Source organism: Myotis yumanensis, unplaced genomic scaffold, assembly GCF_028538775.1.
Source record: "Myotis yumanensis isolate MYYU_CA2020_CCGP unplaced genomic scaffold, mMyoYum1.0.hap1 SCAF_18, whole genome shotgun sequence".
NCBI classification, from domain to species: Eukaryota; Metazoa; Chordata; class Mammalia; order Chiroptera; family Vespertilionidae; genus Myotis; species Myotis yumanensis.
This window is the reverse complement of record NW_027223769.1, coordinates 26,894,825-26,912,225: the sequence shown is the minus strand read 5'-3', so window position 1 is coordinate 26,912,225 and position 17,401 is coordinate 26,894,825. Positions and strand designations below refer to the sequence as shown.

Below are 17,401 nucleotides of genomic sequence, written 5' to 3'. Positions count from 1 at the left end.
ATTGCAAATCAAAACAATGAGTTACCACTGCACACCTATTAAGATGGCTAAAATTAGGGCAACAGTAACGCTTTTTAATCCTCACCTGAGGGTATATTTCCATTGATTTAGAGAGAGAGAGAAGTATCTCGATGGAGAGAAACATTGATCATTTGCCTCCCGCATGTACCCCAACTGGGGATTGAACCTGCAACCCAGATAAGTGCCCTGACTAGGAATTGAACCCCCAACTTTTTAGTGTATGGGATGACGCTCCAACCAACTGGGCCACCCATCCAGGTCTAGAGCAACAGGAACTCTTATTTGTTGCTGGTGGAAATGTCCAATGATCCAGCTGCTTTGGAAGACACCTTAGCAGGTTCTCACGAAGCAAAACAGGGTCTTACCATTTGACCCAGCAACCGTGCTCCTTGGATGCTTTACTACATGGCTAACTCCATTGGGAAGGCATGTGAGTGGGTGAATAGATAGGTACAGGTAGGTGTGTTTATAACCTGTCTCATAGCATAACACCTGCTTGGGGGAGGTGCCCAGAGGTATAGAGGCCTCCATTGCAGTTCTGCTTTGCCCTACCACCTTCAGAGTGCCTTTTTTAGATAAGAACTTCATAGTAGTCTTCATAGTCCTGAATAGAAGCACTTTTTATAACCTGTAATTGTGTGTTGTGTACTTTTCTGCCTTCCCCATTAGACTATAGACCCAGTGAGGGTAGAGACTATTTTTTTCATCACTGTATCGCCAATAGCAGTATCTACTACAGTATCTGGTATGTAGAGTAGGTGCTCAATAAATGTGTGTTTAAGAAAGATAGACTAACCAGTTTTCAAATGAGAGTGAATATTTGCCTTATTAAATGTGGCAAATTTAAATATTTGGCAAATGAGAGGAATACAAGCTTCAAGGCAGAAATGCCAGTGTAGCCCAGCCGGTATTGCTCAGTGGTTGAGCGTTGACCTATGAACCAGGAGGCAATGTTTCGATTTCCTGTCAGGGCACATGCCTGGGTTGTGGGCTCAATTCCCAGTAGGGGGTGTGCAGGAGGCAGCTGATTCACAATTCTCTTTTATCATTGACTAGAGGCCCGGTGCACAAAAATTTGTGCACTCAGGGGGAGAGGGGGTCCCTCAGCCCGTCCTGTGCCCTCTCGCAGTCTGGGACCCCTCAGGAGATAATGACCTGCTGGCTTAGGCCTGCTCCCGGGTGGCAGAGGGCAGGACCAATCCCTAGGTGCAGCCCCTGGTCAGGCTCAGAGCAGGGCCGATTGGGGAGTTGGGGCGCTGCCCCCTGTCATGCACAGAGCAGGGCGGATCGGGAGGTTGTGATGCCACCCCTAGTCACGCTCAGGGTACGGCCGATTGGGGGGTTGGGGAACCGCCCCCTGTCACACTCAAGGCAGGGTCGATAGGGAAGTTGCGGCGCCACCCCCTGCCACACACAGAGCAGGGCCCATCAGGGGGGTTGGGGCTCCGTACCCTGTCACACACAGAGCAGGGCTGATCAGGGGGTTGAGGAGCTCCCCCCTGTCATGCACAGAGCAGGGCCGATCAGGGGGTTGAGGAGCTCCCCCCTGTCACTCACAGAGTAGGGCCAATAGGGGAGTTGGGGCACCACCCCCTGTCACACACAGAGCAGGGCGGATCAGGGGGTTGGGGCGCTGCCCCCTGTCACGCACAGAGCAGGGCCGATCAGGGGGTTGGGGAGCTCCCCCCTGTCACTCACAGAGCAGGGCCGATCAGGGGGTTGAGGAGCTCCCCCCTGTCACGCACAGAGCAGGGCGGATCAGGGGGTTGGGGCACTGCCCCCTGTCACTCACAGAGCAGGGCATATCAGGGGGTTGAGGAGCTCCTCCCTGTCACGCACAGAGCAGGGCCCATCAGGGGGTTGGGGAGCTCCCCCCTGTCACACACAGAGCAAGGCCCATCAGGGGGTTGAGGAGCTCCCCCCGTCACTCACAGAGTAGGGCCGATAGGGGAGTTGGGGCACCGCCCCCTGTCACACACAGAGCAGGGCGGATCAGGGGGTTGGGGCGCCGCCCTCTATTACCCACAGAGCAGGGCCGATCAGGGGGTTGGGGCGCCGCCACTTTCACACTCAGGGCAGGGCCGATGGGGAGGTTATGGCTCTACCCCGTCACACACAGAGCAGGGCCCGTGGGGGCGGGGAGTTGGGGGCGCCACACCCTGTCACACACAGAGCCGCAGGGCGATCAGGGGGTTGGGGCACCTTCCCCTGTCACGAACAGAGCAGGGCAGATAGGGAAGTTGTGGCCATGCCCCCTGTCACACACAGAGCCGCAGGGCAATCAGGGGGTTTGGGCGCTGCCCCCTGTCACGCTGATCCTGGTGCCAGGAGGCCTCGCTGCTCCGCTGATCCCAGTGCTGGGAGGCATATTACCCTTTTACTATATAGGATAGAAGCCTGGTGCATGGGTGGGAGCCGGCTGGTTTGCCCTGAAGGGTGTCCTGGATCAGGGTGGGGGTCCCGCTTGGGTGCCTGGCCAGTCTGGGTGAGGGGCTGAGGGCCGTTTTCAGGCTGGCAGGTGACTAAAGCTCCCAACCGCTCCTTTTTTTCTTTTTTTTTTTTTTTATTCTGGGCCAGCTTTAGCTCTGAGGCCTTGGCTGGTGAAAGCAGGTTTCTGGCCTTTGTTTACCTTCTGTATTTGAAACAATGTTGCGGTCCTGCTGGCTGAAGCCTGGCTGACTAAAGCAGGTTTCTGGGGGTTTGTTTAGCTTCTATATTTGTAACAATGTTTCTTAGAGTTGCAGCTCAGAGGCCGGCAGGGTAGTCGGGGAAGCTTGGCTTCCTCCGTCACTGAAGCAAGCAAGCCTCCCTGTTCGCGTCAGCTGCCTGGCTGCCGGCCGCCATCTTGGCTGGCAGTTAATTTGCATATCTCAGTGTTTAGCCAATGGGAAGGGTAGTGGCTGTACGGCTAATTACCATGTTTCTCTTTTATTAGATAGGATGTTTCTATCTCTCTCTTCCTCTCCCTTTCTCTCTGAAATCAGTTTAAAAAATTTTTTTTTAAAGAAATGCCAGTGTACATGTAAACTGCTTATCTTTGGCGGGAGTTGTAGGATCTGATGGCAGTGCTTCAAGGCAGCAAAAACTGTCTTTAGGAAGACAGTGGCAATTCATCAATTTCTAGTCTACCATGAGAAGCACTCCTAAGAGCTTTTTCTTTTCCATTTTGAAAGAACTGTTAGAACACAGCAATGTGTATATATATTAGTCATTTATTTATTTGACTTTTTAAAGTCATCTTGACAAAAATTTTGGCCAAAACACAAAACAGTACCCAATAAATTGCTGTATACATAATTTGTTCAATGTACTTTTAAAAATTTTTAACTAATTTCTAAAGGTTATTTTTGAAGTATATAAATTATTCTCAGTTGAGCATTAACAAATAATAGTCATAGAGTTGAAGATCTCCTAATTGTTTTACTACTATGACTCAGTAGATGATTTATTATATAATGTTACTCAAACACTAAAAAAAACAGTTGTAAATTTTCATAAGGAATCATATTCTTCAACTATTTCCTCTTTCCTTTATTTCACACAAAATTTCAGTTCACTGTTTGGCAGTAGGTTTTATTTATCTAGCAATACTTTTCTAAAGGTATTTTCTAAATGTTTTTTAAAATATCTATTCCTTCTTTACAATGTGCCCATCAGATTCAACAAGCATGCTTTCTATTTCTTTGGCATGGAAATTAAGACAAAGTGTTCTATTATAGACTATACAACAGGTTCCCTCATCTTAGGTCAGTGGTCGGCAAACTCATTAGTCGGCAGAGCCAAATATCAACAGTATAACAATTGAAATTTCTTTTGAGAGCCAAAAGTACCCCCACTTCTTCTAACTCCACTTCTTCAAAATAGACTTGCCCAGGCTGAAAACTGACTTCTGCGCATGGGCCACGAAGTTTCAATCGCACTGTACGTGCGCGCCCGCACGTGATATTTTGTGGAAGAGCCAAACTCAAGGGGCCAAAGAGCCGCATGTGGCTCGCGAGCCGCATGTGGCTCGCAAGCCGCAGTTTGCCGACCACTGTCTTAGGTTATTATATTAACACATTGAAATAGCAGACCCAACAGTTAGTCTTTCTGATGATTACCAGTATCTTTCCACATGTGGTTTTCCCTGGAACTGGAGAAAACTATGGAATTAGGAGAAAGCATCTCTATTCTGGAATGTAAAATTAAAATAGATTCCCAATAATGTGTGTTAAACTCTGGCAGGTTTGATGACTTCTGATCTAGCTCACTTTTTCGTTTTCTTTTTCCACACAGATTGATAGAGCTACATTCTCCCGATAGCAGGAACACATTGATCCTACGCTGCAAGGATACAGCCACCGCACACTCCTGGTTCGTAGCTATCCACACCAACATTATGGCTCTCCTCCCACAGGTGTTGGCTGAACTCAATGCCATGCTTGGTGCAACCAGTACAGCAGGAGGCAGCAAGGAGGTCAAGCATATTGCCTGGCTGGCAGAACAGGTAGGCTGGGCGACAGGGCAGGGTTGCCATTGATAGCCAGGATGGTTCCCCCGTTTCATATGTATCATGCAGTCATGTCTGGACATCTGGATTGCAGAGCTTTGTTTATCCTCCCTACCATTTAGCTATTTGTTGCTAATTATCACCACCACCAGAAGAACTGACCGTCATGAGAATCATCATCACAACAAACTAAAAAGAGGCTCTTATTTATCACCTCTGTTCTTAATGACAGAAAATACTTTTCATGATTTTAGAACAGGATCAGCAAACTGTTTCTCTAAAGGGCTAGATAGTATCACAACTACTTGCCATTGTAGCAATAAAACAGTCATAGACAGTATGAAAATAGGTGTGGCTGTGTTTCCATAAAACTTTATTTACAAAAACAAGTAGTGGACTGCATTTGGCCCACAGGTCATAGTTTCCCAACCCCTATTCTAGTCTGTTGACAGAGTTTTAGGAACAGCAGGCTTAGTCCCCTGCTCTGGGAAAAGTATAAAATATACAAAGTATTTTATAAGCCATTAGACAAATGTCTTTCCCAACTGAAAAATGAAGAGAAACAAGAGAACCTAAGTGGCTATTGACCGAAGGGAAAGGAAGAACGTAATCCAAATCTGACGTAAGGGAGACTAAAAGCTCTATGTGATGTATGGTACAGACTTCTTCTTTTGGGTCCTTCATTGTCAGCTGGGCCAGAAGGACTTGAAAAAAGAAGACTGGACTTGGGGTTCAAAGAAGAGTGTTCAAGTGCTAGTTCTGATTTTCACTGGCTTTAGATCTTTTTAAAAGTGCCTTCGTCTCTTTAAATCCTGGTTCCTTCATGTGTGTGCAAGGGGGCAGGCAGTTAGTATCAGCCCAGGGTGGTTTTGTTCTTTTATTTTTGTTTTGTGTTTTAAGTACAGTTTCCCAGGTCGCCTCCCCCACCCCCCACCCCTTCCACCTCAAAAGAGTTTTGAGCCCTAACCGGTTTGGCTCAGTGGATAGTCAGCCTGCGGACTCAAGGGTCCCAGGTTCGATTCTGGTCAAGGGCATGTACCTTGGTTGCGGGCACATCCCCAGTAGGGAGTGTGCAGGAGGCAGCTGATGTTTCTAACTCTCTATCCCTCTCCCTTTCTCTCTGTAAAAAATCAATAAAATATATATTTTTTAAAAGAGTTTTGATTTGGGAGCACCAAAGCCCCATCGAAGCAAGTCTAGCCCCAGAGGGGTGTCTCCAGCACAGAAGTTCTCCCACCGCAGACACAGCTGATTCTCACAGCCAATTGGCCTGGAGGTCAATTCCTCACAGTGATAACTACAACAATCAAGGCTTAACCACAACAAGACTGTGCACAAAGCCCACAAGGGGGTGCACCAAGAGTGTCTACCTTAGGTAATTGGGACACTTAGCACAGAAAGGCACTCTATCGACACAGCAAAGCATAAAAAAATGCCGAGACAAAGAAACAGGACACAAATGACAGAATTGGAGGAAAGCAAACTGTTGGATATAGAGTTCAAAACCACACTTTTAAGGTCTTTAAAGAACTGTTTAGAAGCCCTCGAAAAGACTGGTAAGACCGCCGATAAATGTAGTGAGATCCTCAAGAAATCTAATGAGACCCTCGATGTTGTGATAAAGGACCAACTAGAAATTAAGCATACACTGACTGAAATAAAGAATATTATACAGACTCCCAACAGCAGACCAGAGGGTCGCAAGGATCAAGTCAAAGATTTGAAATACGAAGAAGCAAAAAACACCCAACCAGAAAAGCAAAATGAAAAAAGAATCCGAAAATATGAAGATAGTGTAAGGAGCCTCTGGGACAGCTTCAAGCGTACCAACATCCGAATTATAGGGGTGCCAGAAGATGAGAGAGAGCAAGATATTGAAAACCTATTTGAAGAAATAATGACAGAAAACTTCCCCTACCTGGTGAAAGGAATAGACTTCCAAGTCCAGGAAGCGCAGAGAACCCCAAACAAAAGGAATCCAAAGAGGACCACACCAAGACACATCATAATTAAAATGCCAAGAGCAAAAGACAAAGAGAGAATCCTAAAAGCAGCAAGAGAAAGAAAATCAGTTACCTACAAGGGAGTACCCATACGACTGTCAGCTGATTTCTCAACAGAAACTTTGCAGGCCAGAAGGGAATGGCAAGAAATATTCAAAGTGATGAATACCAAGAACCTACAACCAAGACTACTTTATCCAGCAAAGCTATCATTCAGAAGTGAAGGCCAGATAAAGAGCTTCACAGATAAGAAAAAGCTAAAGGAGTTCATCACCACCAAACCAGTATTATATGAAATGCTGAAAGGTATCCTGTAAGAAGAGGAAGAAGAAGAAAAAGGTAAAGATACAAATTATGAACAACAAATACACATCTATCAACAAGTGAATCTAAAAATCAAGTGAATAAATAATCTGATGAACAGAAAAAAAAAAAAAAAAGAAAAAAAAAAAAGAAAAGAGTTTTGATTTGGTGGATCTATTGTGAGGCCTGGCAATCTTGTTTGGTAACTTTCAGTGACTGTGTTGTGGACCATTGTGGATTCTACTAATCTATTTTTTTCAGCTCTGAAATTTTTGAACATTTTAAACAATAATTATAATAAATTAGAACATAGAATTATATTACTAACACAAACTTAAGAACCATATATATTCAGATATTTGATCATTTTTAGGGAGCATAATTAGAATAACTAGACAGAGAAGAAACTAATGAAAATCATGTTATAACTACTTATGACTTACAAAAGTTTTAGTCTTTTAGTTATGTTTGTCATTATTTCTATTTTTTATGCAATAGTTGAAAAACACCATTGAATGGTAATTTTTTGTGCTTTCAGCAATGGTAGAAATGTTCATGATTTTTAACAGGTAATAATTCACATAGTTCAAAAATCAGAATAAAAAGTTAAGAGGTGAAAAATCTTACTCTTTCCTGTCCCCCATCCGCCTAGTTCCCACTCCCAATTCCCCAGAAAGATCATCAATTTCATTACTTTCCAGTGATTTGTTTGAGAGTTTCTCTATGCAAATAGGAACATATATCCTTCTTTTCTTCTCTTATGAAAGAAGATAGCATATTTTGCACACTATTTTATACCTTGCTCTTTTTTTCATTAAACAATATGTCCTGAAGATCTTTCCATATCAATGAACAGAGGGCATTCTTTTTTCCTTTGTGTGATTGCAGTTAAATAGCACTCTCCCAGTTTCGCTGTTATTGTCTTTTGCCGTTATCAATGATGCTGCAATGAATAACCTTGTAGTTTGTTCTTTAAACATGTACTGTCCAAAGTCTGGTTCCGAGTTCAGATAAATCAGGATACAAGGGAACCCACATATCTGAATATATTTGGTTCATAAGTTTGTGTTAGTGAGTATTAAAACTTTGGTCAGAAAGGGATTTATTGAGAAATTTACATCAGTTCCTGAGTTTGGATAATGACAATTCAGAGAGTAGGGGATATTTCTCTATTTGTAGGATAACTCCCAGAAGTGCTGAGTCACCAGGTATATTAATTATCTATTGCTATATAATAAATTACCCCAAGACTGAGTGGCTTTAAAATAACAAGCATTTACCTTACACAGTTTCTAAGGATCAGGAATCTGTTTACAATTTGCCTAGGTGGTGCTGGCCCAGGATCTCTCATGAAGTTGTCAAGCTGTCAGCCAGGGTGGCAGTCATCTGAGGGCTTGACCGGGGTTGGAAGGTCCACCTCCAACACGATTAATTCACATGGCTGTTGGCAGGAGGCCTCAGTTTCTTGCTGCCTGTGGCAGAAGTCGTCAGGCCTTTCCACGGGGCTGCATGAATGTCCTCAAAACATGGCTGATAATTTCCCCCAGAGTGTTGATCTGAGAGAGAGAACAATATGGAAGCTACAGTGCCTTTTATGACCTCTACTTTATTCTGCTTTACTCTTTTCATTAGAACTGAGTTACTATGTCCAAACAGCCTACACCCAAGGGCTTCACCTCTAAAGGGGAAGAATAGTAAAGAATTTGTGGGCATAGTTTTAGTTTTGTTTTGTTTTTAATCCTCATCAGATGATATTTTTGCCCTTGATTTCTAGAGAGAATGAAAGGGAGAAAGGAGAGGAGAAAGAGAGAAACATGGATTGGTTGCCTCCCACAGGTGCCCCCATCGGGGCTGGGGACCTGTAACCGAGGTACTTGCCCTTGACTGGGAATCGAACCTGAGACCCTTTGGTCCATGGGCCAATGCTCTAACCACTGAGAAACCAGTCAGGACATATTTTTAAACTACCACAAAGGGTATGTGCATTTGTAATTTTAATAAATATTTCCAAATTGCCTTCCATAAGCCTTGAACTAATTTAGATTCCCAGCAATGTTTGAGAGTTGCCAGACTTTTAAAGTGAACTTAATATAGTTCATGCTACATACAGACAAGTCGGAGAAAAATAAAGCCACCAATTCATCACAGTCTGTTTTTTATGGACTGTATTATGTGTGTTTCCTCCACTCATTTGTGAGCTCCTGGAAGACAGGAACACACTTTTTCTAAATCTTTATTGCCACCGGAGAACTTAGCCTTATGCTTTGTATTATAGTAGAAGCGCAGTAATTTTTTTCTTTGTCTCTGTATATACATACAAAAAGCAAGCAAACAAGTCACTAATTATAAAATCTTGTCTAAGAAGACAACTTTAGGGTTCGGAAATAATACTAAGAAGAAAAGTTACAGCCACTTTAAAAATAGTACCACTGAACTAATTCAAAGTACCGTTTCTAAAATACTCTTGATTTTTACTTTTCTGAGATAGTTGTTTGGGTTACCCAAATTAAATATCACTCTCAGAATAAGGTGTTGAAGCAAGATTGGATAGCATTTCTCAGAAGTATCATGAGCTTATATATCTGATAAAGGTTGGACTAGGTAAATGCCAAAGTCTTTTCTGACCATAAGATTGTTTATGAGTGTGAAAATGGTCAAGATAATTTCAGATCATATAACCTATTTAATGTAGGTAAGCATTTCTTTTGGCAAGAGGTGCATCTCCTGAAAAGTTTTCATGTAAATGAAACCGTTCCAGTTGTACTTGGAAAACATAGTTATTTGGGGCAAATAAATTAAGAAAGGATCATTTAACTTTAAATGATTTTCCTTGAAACCGGTTTGGCTCAGTGGGTAGAGCGTCGGCCTGCAGACTGAAAGGTCCCAGGTTCGATTCCAGTCAAGGGCATGTACCTTGATTGAGAGCACATCCCCAGTGGGAGGTGTGCAGCAGGCAGCTGATCGATGTTTCTCTCTCATCGATGTTTCTAACTCTCTATCTCTCTCCCTTCCTCTCTGTAAAAAATCAATAAAATATGTTTAAAAAAAAAATAAATGATTTCTCCTTAATTTATCCTTTTGGTTATTTCACGTTGTCATAAATTGAGTTTGCTTAAAACAGGGAAAACCTATAATATAGATATTTGGTAACTGATAAATAATCTGTTCTATGCAAAGGGACTTCTCTATTGATACTGATTTTGATGTGACTGATAGTTTACCTTTTAGTTTATATTCTTAAAAGGGAATTTTCTTTAAGTGCATCAAATGGGGGAACATTAATTATCTATAAAATCAGTATTTTTAAGCATTTGAGTATAGGTTAGAAAAGCCAAGACGGCCAAAGAAAACTTTGTTCTCACAGTTCCTGCTTGGTCCCTGATAATTCCCCAAATGTGTAAAGACTCAAAGTAGTATTAGTGAAATGGTTTACTTAGTGTTTGCTCTGTGTTTTCTATTATAAAAAATAAAGAAGTACATCACTTGTCAAAAAGATTTATTAGATTAAGAGATTTTAGGGAACGAGTAGTAACTATTAGTATTTTTTTCATCTTTAGTGCTATCTAACTCTATTTATTCAAAAATAAAATTTGCAGAAGGGTCTTATTTGGCCAGAGAATATGCAGGCGTATGGATGTGTGGATGTTGAAACACAAGCAAACAAAAACCCTAACATTAGTGTCCCTTTTTTCTCCAGCCATAACCTCAATAGTGGAGCCCCAACGCTGCTTGCACTGATACCACAACTGAAAACACAAGCTATATATAGCAGGCAGCATTTGACTTCTGTAAAAGCAAACAGTATCTTTATAAGTTAAGGCAAATAGGCAAACAGAATGACTTAAATTGAGGCTTTCTTATTCTCCAATGGTAAGTAGAAAAGGGAAAAGATATTCTCCAAAATCTAGACTCAAGAGAGCTAAAGAATAAATACTTTTTAAAGTTTTTAATTGAATAAAAAGTTTTTTATCTTGAAATTGAATATTCTATTGACATTTGCAGTTTTCTTTAGAGCCTAAAATATCTTCCTTGGGAAGAAATACATTTCATTTAGGTTTTCCAAATCCATATACTCAGATCTAGCCTTCAAAATCTCTTTCTTACAACTTAGGAGATCATTAATTTTTTAAAAATCAGATTATCATTTTAACCCTTTGGGAAGATAGATGTTACATTATTTTCCCTATTTTTTTTTTAAATATATTTTATTGATTTTTTTTACAGAGAGGAAGGGAGAGAGATAGAGAGTTAGAAACATCGATGAGAGAGAAACATCGATCAGCTGCCTCCTGCACATCTCCTACTGGGGATGTGCCCACAACCAAGGTACATGCCCTTGACCGGAATCGAACCCGGGACCCTTCAGTCCGCAGGCCGACGCTCTATCCACTGAGCCAAACCGGTTTTGGCATATTTTCCCTATTGAAATATTATCCATAACAATTTCAGAGACAAAGACTTAGTAGTGAACATAAACTAGAAATCCCTTTGGGGTACCTGTGACCCAAAAATGTAAGAATCTAGAAAACCTATTTAGAGATGGCATTCTCTCTCCAGACATTACAGTTACCTATGGACTAATATAGAGTCCTAGAAAATTTGGGTTCACTGGTAAGAAAAGTATAATTATTTCTACAATAATTTGCTTGAATTCTGAAAGTCAGATCACGTATTTTTTGTGCTTTCAGCACACAGTAGAACAAGGGTCACTTCACTGAGTGGAATCCATTTCCCACTCCTGGAATCAGCTGGGGCTCTAGCTAGGAGGAAAGAGCCCGAGTGGTAGTTGTAACACACAACAGAACCACTTAGGCCATTTTTCAGATTATAAATTTATTCTTAAGGTGCTCTAACATGTCCAGATTATCTTCAGAAGTCATTAAAGAGGAGAAAATGAAAAGGGGCTCTGAGACATCTCTTTAAGAGACAAGTGATTCAACAATTTGGATTCTCCTTGAAGCCATCTGTCACTGTGATGATAGTGAGCTGAAGAATCAGTGTTAAAGTACACTGTTGTTAAGCATTGTCTGCTCAAAGATCTTATCTCATGAGGGCAAATGTTTTGCTTAAATTTATTTACTTACTGATAGATTTTACAGAGAGGAAGAGAAGGGGGCGTAGAGAGAGAAGGAGAGGGGGAGAGAGAGAGAGAGAGAGAGAGAGAGAGAGAGAGAGAGAAGAGAGAAACAACAATTTGTTGTTCCACTTATTTATGCATTCATTGGTTGATTCTTGTATGTGCCCTGACTGGGGATCAAACCCGCAACCTTGTTGTGTCAGGAGGATGCTCTAACCAACTGAGCTACTTGACCAGGGCATGAGGACAAATATTTTGATGATACCAAAGCTTTTTCTGAATGTAGTCTTTTGCTTTTGGGTCTTGGATCCTTGACAGTATGGATAAACAGTGGTGGTTTTCCTTTATTTTAAACCCTCAGATCATTGAACTTTATGCAAGTAAATGCAATGGTATGTTTGAAACTGAAACATAAACTTCCTAAGTATAATAGAGAAATATTTGACAATAGTTTATATGAGTGTTTTCCAGAATACAACATAGTAGGTCATCAGCATTTAAAAAAAAAATAGAAATGATCAGAGTACACTGCACAAAATATAGGGATTATATTGTGTTGGAAATTTTTACATTCAGTTATTTATATATGTGTGTGTGTATTGGGTTGTAATGTAAAATATTTCTTTTTTAAAAAATATTTAAATCAGGTTTTTAAATTCTTTATTATTGAAAGTATTTAAAATATATTTTTTACAAAAAAATATTGGAGAAATACTGATGTTTAGAAAATATGGATGGAGAAACAAATGGAGACTCGAGACCTGCTATGTCAGACCACCACTGAATGGACTTTTATAATTACATATCGTTATAGTTAGCTCTGCTTTCTGGATTTCACCATTGTAACAGGCAAAACTAGATGGTGGAAGACAACAGTGGAGACCTGTTCTCATGGCTGTGACTGAAAAGGATTTGCTGCTTTATGACTGTATGCCATGGACAAGGGATGCCTGGGCATCACCATGTCACAGCTACCCTCTTGTTGCCACAAGGTAAGACAAAAGACACAAAAAGAAAGTATCTGTCCTACTCTAAATCTTCTAAAGAATTTTAAAGTGACGTCTATTATCTTAGGTGCCTAAAATAGAATTTAAGTAGCTGACATAGTTGATTTAGACAAAAACTTTTATTTCACAACCTTATTGATTATTTTGCTTCTCCTAGTTCAGAATAAATGGTTTCTGTCATTAGTATTTTTGTGCCCATTTTTTAAGTTGTTGAAGCCGCTTTCTAACTGCTCCCTTCAAGACTGCTTAGTCATGAATATAAGTAAATAGTGTGTGTGTTTTTTCCTTTACTTTATTGACTGTGACTACAAAACCACTGAAATTGTGGTAGCCTCTTGACCGAGTGATGAAATCATTTAAACCAGAATGTGGTACTGTGGATAAACCACACAGCTCAGCCAAAATATTCTTCAATTTCTCTTTCTGGTAGAAGAGCACATAATTTTGATTCCATCAAATAAATATTGATTTGACCTGAAGCAATGGGATGTTTCTAGCATGCTAGAAGTGGGGAGTTGGAAGCACAAAGAACAGAGAAATATAGATTTGGGTGCCAATATGTCTTAAGAGAGAACTGGAAACTAGTTACCTCTTGTTAAACTAGAAGACATATTGCACATTCTGTTTTATTGGAGCTTTAAAAAGAATCAGGGTTTTTTTTGTTGTTGTTTTTTATTGATTAAGTTATTGCATATGTGTTCATATCCCCCCCATTGCCCCCCAAGAATCAGGTTTTGATGTAACTCAGAAACTACACATTAAAAAGGAGCCCCACAGAAAAGCATTTGTTACTCAAAAGAGCTAAATGTTGAAACCATCTGGTATGTCCCACAGGGAACAGTGGGGAGCAGTCCTGATTTGAGCAAGCAAAGATTTATGCGAGGAAGGGTATTCCTTACATTACAGGAAGACTTTCATGTTATATAGGACTTCCTGCAACTTGCCACGCTCCCTTACATATATCTTTTTTTTTTTTTAATAAAAATACAATTTTTACATAGCTTTTCAGGAGTGTCTCTGTGATTTAGAGCTGGAACACCTAGATCACAGAATAGAATGAGAGAGGTCCCCTCATTAAGTCCTTCAGGTCATAAGGGTCCTGCAGGAAGGCTGACTCTAACCGTCAGTTTCTCTTGTTTTGTTTCTTAATCCCCACTAAATTATAATCTTGAGTTAAGAACTGTGACTTAGTCATCTCAGTACTTCCTATAATGCTTTGCATATCGTAGGCCCTCATTAAATCTCAGTTGAGTTAAATTCTGTTACTTAAGTTATAGTTTCTCTGTCATGGTTACATTGGAAGCATGACAGGAATCCTATGAAAACATGTGGACATGTCTCACTAATTATAAGTGCAACAATTAAATTTATATTTTCCAAAGAGTTAAACTTATGAATATGACTGTAGAGATTGCTTAAGTTTAAATTTCAGGGCAAAAGCTTATTCTCTAGTTATGATTATAAAATGCAAGGAGGGTAGTTTTATCCTTAGACCTTTCCTTAATTGTGGCACTGTGACATTCCATAGGTGAGCCTTTGTTTAATACTAGAAATTACAATCCCATGAACAATTAGGTTCTGGCCATAGGCTAGACAAGACCTAGACTACAAAAGCACTTTGGTACAAAGGAAGGAAATGAGTGTTTGTGTTTGTACTATTAGTGTGGTATTAATTTGCAACTAAAGAAAAGTTAGAAATAAATTTAAGAGTTAAAATTATAACAGGAGTAGATCTTCATGACCTTGGCTTGGGCAGAGCTTTCTTAGATAGAACACCAAAGTGTAAGCAACAAAAAATAAGTCAATTAGACTTCATCAAAATTTAAAAAAAAATTTGTGCTTCAAATATCACCATCAAGAAAGTGGAAAAAACAAAAAAGAGAGTGAAAAGACAACCCACAGAGTGAGAGAAAATATTTGCAAACTATATATCTAATCAGGATCTTATATCTAGAAAATAGAAAGAACTCTTACACCTCAATAATAAAAAAATAAATTACCCAATTAAAATGGGAAAAGGATATGAATAGACATTTGTCCCAAGAAAATATACAAATAGCTAATAAGCCCATAACAAGATGCTCAACATAATTAGCCATCAGGGAAATGCAAATCGAAATCACAGTGCGATAGATACCTCTTCCTGCCCACTAGGATGCCTGTAAGTAAAAAGACAGATAATAACAAGTGTAGACTTGGATGTGGATGAAATGAAACCATCATACACTGGCTCCTAGAAATGAAAATGGTGCAGTCAATGTGGAAAACAGTCTGGAAGTTCCTCAAAAGGGTAAACATAGAGTCACCATATGACCCAGCAATTCCACTCCTATGTTGTATACCCAAGAGAAACAAAAACTTATGTCCACCCACAAAATTACACATGAATGTTTATAACAGCATTATTTATAAAACCCAAACAGTGGAAGCAACCCAAGTTCATTCAAATAATGAATGAATAAAATATGGTATATCCATACAATAGAATATTGTTTGGAAATAAAAAAGAGTAAGATTTTGATAAACTCTGCAATATGGATGAGCCTTGAAAACGTTATGCTAAGTGGAAAGGAGCTAGACACAAAAGACCACATAGTATTTGATTCCATTTGTATAAAATGTCTAGAATAGGCAGAGCTATAGAGACAGAACAATTAGTCATTGCCAGGAATATAGGGTGGGGAGTGGGAGAAACAATGAGTGTAGGATGTCTTTTGGAAGTAATGAAAATGTGCTAAATGCAATGTGTAGTGATTATATAACTTTGAATGTACTAAAATCTATTGAACTATACATTTTAAATGGTAAAGTGTATGGCATGTGAATTATATATTTCAATAAAGATGTTATAATTAAAAAAATACAATGCCATTTAATGGAAGGGACTAAGGCCAATCCTTAATAAACTTGAGTTTGAATCCTTATTTTGCCACTTCTAGTAGGTAATTGGGAGCATGTTACTTAACCTTTCTGTGCTATAGATTTTTCATTTGTTAATGAAACTCTAATGAGATAGGGTGGGTGTGAGTAATAAATGAGTTAATACTTGTAAAATGCCTACAATGGTACCTAACACGTTGTTAGCTGCTTTAATTATAAGAATAATAATTTATTATTAAGTGAAAATAAGTCAAAGAAGAATTCTATATAAAAAATGTAATTGGTTTAATTTGGCCATTGTTAAAAGAGGAGTTTAGTTTTACAACAGCTTTTACAAGTAGTGAAAGTTTCATATTAAATGTGAGGAATTCAAATGTGTTATTTGGATCAACCTAGACATGCAAATTGAAATTGTCCATTAATTAAATGGGTGGGGCCTGTAGCTCCCTGAACATGTTTCATGCTAAGAGTAACTAATGTGACAGCAGGGATTCTTAACTCCTTGTTCAGGAAGTACCAGTGGACTAGGAACATAGATGACAGGCAGATGAGAAGTTTAGTTTTTCCATGTGGCCATGTCCACCAGGTGGAATTGGTTTAAGTCAGTACATGATATAATTAAGTGGGATTTTATCATCCTCTGTCTCCCAGAGTGGGTAGAGTATGGTCACTGAGAGAGAGGCCCGAGGATGGAACCAGACCAGGAGGTTTACCACAAAGAAAGGCAAGGCCAGAAAGTGGTGTGCTTGTGTCTTTTTAATGTGGAAGAAAGAGAGGGTTTGAGATTTATATGAGTAACTAGAGGCCCAATGCATGAAAATTCGTGCAAGAGTAGGCCTTCCTTCCCCCAGCTGCCAGCACCAGCTTCCCTCCGGCACCCAGGACCCGGGTTGGCTTCCCTCCAGCCCCAGCTTCATCAGGAAGGACGTCCGGAATGACATCCAGAAGACATCTGGTCTAATTAGCATATTACCCTTTTATTAGTATAGATGAGAAAGGGCTGAATGTTCACTTTTCAATGATTCTATCTCTAATACTTATGAGTGGATGAGACAAGAAAAAAAGATAGCATAAACACATAGGGAAGAAAAATTAAGGACCTTGATTATCCACAAAAGTAGATGGTCAAAAATCAAAGAACATTGTCAGGGTAGTGTAAATTAAATTATCATGAGTTATCATTTATATTGGCTTGCACCCCTACAGATTCTTGGAAAGCAAGGCTTCGTGTGTGTGTGTGTGTGTGTGTGTGTGTGTGTACGTACTCAAATAGCTGATATTTCAGGCTGGTAAAGAATTAAGTAAAACATTAAAGTGGTAAATGAAGAGGATTTTTATTTATTTTTTTAATTTTATTTTTATTTTATACATCTCGTGAGATTAAAGCCAGATACATGATAGAGGTAGAAGAACACATTGGTTTTAAAGGTGCTGTGGATTTTGTAGGATGTGCATTTTGTCGTCTTTTTCAATAAGCTCTCTTTGGAGGAGAAAAAGATCCAAAGAAAGTGTGACTACTTTACAGTGTGGAAAAGGGAGTGGTGGTGTGCTTGTAGCACTTACAGGGCAAAAGCTGCTAAAACGCCTTTGCGTGAGCTCATCTGGCCTCCCCACTAACGGG

General features: G+C 40.0%; 1 protein-coding gene across 1 annotated transcript in view; it reads left to right on the top strand.

Annotated features, from left to right (window-relative positions):
- SNTB2 (syntrophin beta 2) overlaps window positions 1-17,401 on the top strand; it is a 70,461-nt gene that overhangs the window by 34,923 nt on the left and 18,137 nt on the right. The window contains exons 3-4 of the mRNA XM_070398019.1: window positions 4,297-4,507; window positions 12,743-12,885. Coding sequence (XP_070254120.1) covers window positions 4,297-4,507; window positions 12,743-12,885 — 354 coding nt within the window. The remainder of the gene's footprint in view (window positions 1-4,296; window positions 4,508-12,742; window positions 12,886-17,401) is intronic.